The sequence below is a fragment of the Lolium perenne genome, chromosome 3 (assembly GCF_019359855.2).
Source record: "Lolium perenne isolate Kyuss_39 chromosome 3, Kyuss_2.0, whole genome shotgun sequence".
Lineage (NCBI taxonomy): Eukaryota > Viridiplantae > Streptophyta > Magnoliopsida > Poales > Poaceae > Lolium > Lolium perenne.
In genome coordinates this window covers 225,374,634-225,380,199 of record NC_067246.2, presented here as the reverse complement: position 1 = coordinate 225,380,199, position 5,566 = coordinate 225,374,634, and the positions used below count along the sequence as shown (strand labels likewise).

General features: G+C 42.1%; 1 protein-coding gene across 1 annotated transcript; it reads right to left on the bottom strand.

Annotated features, from left to right (window-relative positions):
• Window positions 1-499: 499 nt before the first annotated feature.
• On the bottom strand, window positions 500-5,108 carry LOC127343521 (uncharacterized). The gene is made up of 5 exons (XM_051369646.2): window positions 4,869-5,108; window positions 4,432-4,498; window positions 3,951-4,337; window positions 3,141-3,478; window positions 500-951 (listed from the first exon to the last, which is right to left on the bottom strand). Exons 1-5 carry the CDS (start codon window positions 4,989-4,991, stop codon window positions 736-738), a joined length of 1,131 nt encoding a protein of 376 aa, XP_051225606.1. The 5' UTR covers window positions 4,992-5,108; the 3' UTR covers window positions 500-735.
• Between the last annotated feature and the right edge of the window lie 458 nt (window positions 5,109-5,566).

Sequence of the window (5,566 nt, the reverse complement as noted above, 5' to 3'; positions counted from 1 at the left end):
TTACTAGTCAAAAGACAGTAATTCATGACAAAAAAAATAAAATTCATGATGCCCCTAATGCTGTTCTCAAAAAAGAATGGTGCACCTAATTCAGGGTTGCGTAGATAAATTCAGTAGCCGATTCCAAATACATACAAACAAAAAAAAGGAAAAAAAGAACAGTTGGAAAAAATATATACATGCTTGAATCATCTGGATTCATCTCCTTTGACAGGTTGAAATCTTAGCATTAATAATACTGACATACGGTTGGTTCAATGATAATGCCGTACTAGACTACCGTTAGGTTGCAAAACAAACATATATTTCTACTATCACGATGTAAAAACTGCAATAGGCCTGCTGGAACATTAAATAAACTAATCTACACCGTACCTTCTGTCAAAATTATCCCAGTATTTGATCGGCAAGAGCATATAAAAACGGTATGTGTTAACATCCTACAGAGCCAACAGGCCTTCAGTCAAAATTAACCCAGTATTTGATCGACAAGAGCATATAAAACGGTATGTGTCGACATCCTACAGAGCCAACAGGGTCACCTCTCTTATTTTCAGTTTATTCAGTTCCAGCCCTACAAATTGGACAATTTTTCGGCAGTTCCTCGGCTGAAGCAGTTTAACCCTAAACCGAAGGTAACCTCTGCAGACATGTCAACTCGCTCCAGGTGAATAAATTTACAGTGGGGATGCTAATAGTTTTAACTAGTGTATGTGCTGCAGCAGCTGCTACAAGTCAAGGATCTGGAATGTCGGATGAGGGAAGAAACCTCATCAGAAAACTCGAGAGTGACCATACGCAGATAACACCAAGAATTTGAAGGACAGTCAGTAGTGCCCCTAAGGAGTTCATAATAGCCAAATTTTGTTTTGTTGCCTCTGTTGCTCTAACAGAAAAGGTGAGTGCTGTCACTAGCTGAGCTGCCCTGTTCAGTTGGTGAAGCCTGTAGACCTGGAATATGAGCAAAAGTGAAGGTAAGTGAGGCATGCTAAGAACTATTGAATACTTCAAACCAGGGAGAACGTCAACTAAATGCAAATGTGTGTGCTTCCGGAAAAAGAAACATGTAGTTACATGATTTTCTGAAATGAACATGAGCTGAGTAGAGTAGATGACACCAGATCTGAAGATGAAATGAAAATAGCATGGCTCACAGAAACAAGATTGCAAACCATATGGCTTTCTTCTACATAAGTACATATATATATCTACAGAGTGTTTTTTCTCATTTCACAACAGCAGTAGTCAAGACATGCTAAGAACTATTGAAATACTTCACTCCAGGAAGAACATCAATGAATGCAGATGTGTGCTTCCAAAAAAAAAAGAAACATCTAGTTGCATGATTTGCTGAAATGAACATGAGCTGAGTAAAGTAGATGGCACCAGATTTGAAGATGAAATGAAAATAACATGGCTCACAGAAACAAGATTACACACCACCTGGCTTTCTTCTATCATATATATCTACAGAGAGTTTTGTTTGGTCATATTACAACAGCACTACAGCAGTAGCCGTTGAAAGAAAGGTAGGCAATTATAGTTTATGGTATGAACTGTAGGCAATCCAGAAATAACAGACAGTCAGGCATTACTAAGCCAAGCTTTACTTACTAATTGAAATAAATATAGTCAGGCGAAGGAACAAAATGCTAACAGTCTAGAATTGGTATTGAATACTGATAACTATAATGAGGATTGGACCATCTACTCCGAATAATGTGTTCTGTGACTTGTGCCTAAAACCCTCGACCAGAACAGAATTCATACAGAATGAATTAAGTAACTAAGTAATTTATTGGGTGCACATCATATTGTTTTCCATAAATATTAGGACCTTTTTCTTTTCGCCTCAACGGTACAAAGTTAGTTATTATTATTTCTCAAGGATAGATGGTAGAAAAGGGTGTATTATATGGTTGGATGAGTAAACATGTCAGCATCGTAAAAAAAAGAGTAAACATGTCAGTAAAATGTAGCCATAGCTTCAAGTTTTGAGAATATTTTCTGCTAGCCTCTTTTTAAGATTTTATTTTCGACCTTCAATGTTACCAAACTCAGTTGCTACTCTTTTTTATGTGCAAACTCTGCACAAGGCAGCTAGCCCTTATATCCAAGCGTATAAGGATATCCAACCATAAATGGATATGGATCTTATCGTAAAGAAAGTAGGGATTACTTGTTATTTGTTAGGGGATTATGATACATTTGATTTGGTTAGATCTAGAATTTCCTGTAGGAGGCCCACATATATGGAGGAGGCTATTATATCCACTGTAACCAAGCAAGCAATAAAAAAATCATCCAGCTTCGTTAGAATAGTTAGGCAAGTTATCCGTAACATCTGCTATGGTCGTATGGAAGCTTCATTTTTCATCTTCACAAGGAGCGTTCGCAACATCTCCCCAACATGGGGCTACAAAGGTTGCAGCCACATCTAAAAAAATGGGTTGTGGCCATGGCCTGTCGAGGATCTTGTCAAGGATGAGCTGCCTGTCGAGGACCGGTGGTAAGAAAAAAGGCAGCAGGCCCTACCATCTAACAGAATAAGGATACTAACCACAAATGTATAAGGAATCTTATTTGTAGGAAAGTAGGGGATAATTTATAACACAACTAATTTTTTTTACCCAGTAGACTGATAAACCAAAATCCAATACATCAGGTCACAACTAAGGGCATGTATAATGGTAGAGAAGGGATGCCTTCTCTTAGCCCTCCACGTCATCTAAAGAAAGCAATAGACATATGTGATATAATGCATTATCTTTTATTATCATCCTTAGGAATTAATGTGAATTAATTAATTTTTAGTAGGAAATTAATGTGTTAAGGGAAGACATATCGTACAACGCATAAAATAGCCTTCTCTTATTTTCTAAGCGATCATCCCTTAGCTATGGGAAGACGACCTTCTCTTTCTCATTTCTCTCTCCTCTAACAAAGCAAAAGTCAGACGTGGCAACTCTAAGGAAAGGCTGACATCACCCCACCGTACATGCCCTTAGTAACGATTAGACTACCATCTTAACAGATTTCATAAATGATTTGTACATTTCCACCGAATCACACTTGATAATAACAAGAAAGGGAAACTTCAGAATCTAAGCAATAACAGGATTAATTAAGAACCACATTACCTTAAAGATGATAGGAATAACTGGCCAAGAAGGTGATTTCCGATGCCGAGCATGCTGCTCAAATGCGAACTGTACGACAAGGCCTACCAAATAAGGTGCAAGAGTAGCTGAAGCTGCTGGTCCAGTCCAGGGCCAAACCATGCCCATTGTCAGCAGCGGTATAATCAGGCTCAAAACCATTGTTGTTACTGAAGAAATGCGAAAAAATCTAGCTTTTGACCAGATGTAGCTCTTAGGTGCTACTTGCTGCAAAGGCCTCCAGACTTTATCAATCAACAGGACAAAAATCCCAACCCCTCCGTAAAAAAGAGCCTCCGTGAAGAACAGTATAAGGAAATCTGCAGACAGCAACAAGAATCTATCATGTAATGCAGCTATGCCTAGACTTCATCTGTTTATTTATTTCAAATGTTGCCTAGATTTCATCTAAATGTGGAACGGTATATGTATCTCCTTGGGGTGGATGAGTAAATATCCCATGAACGAATGATGTATATTAGTGTTCATTTAAGCGAAATAAAACTGTATGGGTGTATAGGAATGATCAGATCAGATGTACATTTTCAAGCACCAACTACTGATATGCCTTTAGTGGAATAAATGCCAGCAACAGACACAGATATATGATATATTTAAGTGATAACCAACATAATTGACTTCCCTCAATTATTAAAAGGTGGGACTTAGAGGTGGTTTTGCAACAAAAAAAATACTAATGGAATAATAATAAGATAAAAGACACTATCAGCATCGCTGAAACAAAATTCAGGAAGGAAAGAAGGTATTCTTGAATTATAACAGAAATGATACCTGTCAACAGGGAATCCTCAAACACGGCTGCGAGTACTTTGCGCAGGTACAGAGATGGAAGAACCAAGAAGGCCACAAGGATGGTTGGACCAACAAACCATACCAATCTAGAAGCTTCCTTGCCAGGATGTGGCACACTCTCGACAGCTACCGTCTGAGAGCTGCCGCCATGAAACGAGATGAATCCCGGTTTTCCAACACCCCTATCATTAGAATAGGAGCAGCCGGATGTAGAGGAATCTGCAGTGCTTCTCTCGGTGTCCTCTAGCACCGTCGTGTCTGAGGAAGGTGAAGCAATTGGCTCCTGTTTGTCCGTAGCAGCGAAGGAAGTAAACCGCTTGATATGAAACCGTCCATCGTGGCTGCTTGAGCTTCCTAGAGCTTGTCCTGCCAACATGGTAAATCAGCGTAAAGGGATTTGCAAGTTCAGTATAGAGCTTTTGAGAAAGCAGATGGACCGAGGATTTTTTTTTCTCTCCACCTTTTGGAGTATCCCAATGCTGCATCCTACTTGTATTTACCCTCTGAACAGCAGATGACCTTGCAAGCTGAGAGATAACCCGTGTCATTGGTACAAACAACTGAGTATGATTTCAAGTTCATAGCATCCAGAATTACAGGAGTGTGTGGAGCGTAAAGTAGGTACGTACGAATGTAAATATGGTCACCCTAAACAACTTTAGGTGTTTATATCTGTAAAAGAAGTGTAGCATTAATGAGTTTGTCAAGCTAATTGGCACGTTGACATCAATCGAATAGAGGGACCAAATTCTTCCTTTATAAAGTATATGCGAATGGGGACTTCCACCAGCAGCTAATTAAAAGCCTACCAAATCACCCACCAAGCAAACAACCACCATACACGAAATATGTGACAAAAACAGGTAAAAGATTTAGTCGTTTGAGGAGGAGGATTGCCTTGGGATAGGAGTAAGCTGCGGAGCTGACGCGGCAGCGAGGAGAGGCGGAGAAGGCCGGCGCGGACGGGGAGGCGGCCCCGGGGCGGATCCGGAGGACGGTGGGGCCTGCTACGGCGGCCATGGGCGCCTACCTTGCGTTGCGCTATCTGCCAACAGCAGCAAGGCGCGGGGTGGGTCGCGGGGACGGACGGACGGGCACGGCGGCCGCTTCGTGGCCAGAGTCGACTGCCGGACGGGAACACTGACAAGCGGTGGGACCCAGCTGTCATAGTCTTGAACTGTATGGTGGTCTGGCCATCGGGCCGGCCCGGCACGCACAGTACACGGCACAGCCCAGGGCGGCACGGCTTTATTCGTGCTGGGCCGGGAAGGCCCACGTGCCTCGCTGGGGAAATAAGCACGGCCCAGCTTCGTTTCGTGCCTGGCCTGCTTCGGCCTAAGCTTCAGGCCTAGAGTTCATTTCAAAGTCGGTGAAGGTGCAGCGGATGCCCGTGGTCAGTAGTGGGATGTAAGTGGGGCGTCCGCTGGACAATTGCACACATACCGCTTTGCACATACCACTTTCACGCATCTTGTGGCTGCCGCTTAATTAGTTTTGCGGCTTGTTGCGGCTAAGTGGCCCCGCAAAAACCATGACAGCGAAGCGCTCCACACTTTGTAGCGCCAATGTCTTTGCGCTCTTTCCATCCTTAACAG

Bases quoted from the DNA above. Each gene is read 5' to 3' on its own strand.
- LOC127343521 (XM_051369646.2), bottom strand. From the start codon at position 4,991: ATGGCCGCCGTAGCAGGCCCCACCGTCCTCCGGATCCGCCCCGGGGCC. The intron at 4,338-4,431 runs GTGGAGAGAAAA...CCATGTTGGCAG, and splicing joins GCATTGGGATACTCCAAAAG to GACAAGCTCTAGGAAGCTCA. The intron at 3,479-3,950 runs GTATCATTTCTG...TGCTGTCTGCAG, and splicing joins TGAGGATTCCCTGTTGACAG to ATTTCCTTATACTGTTCTTC.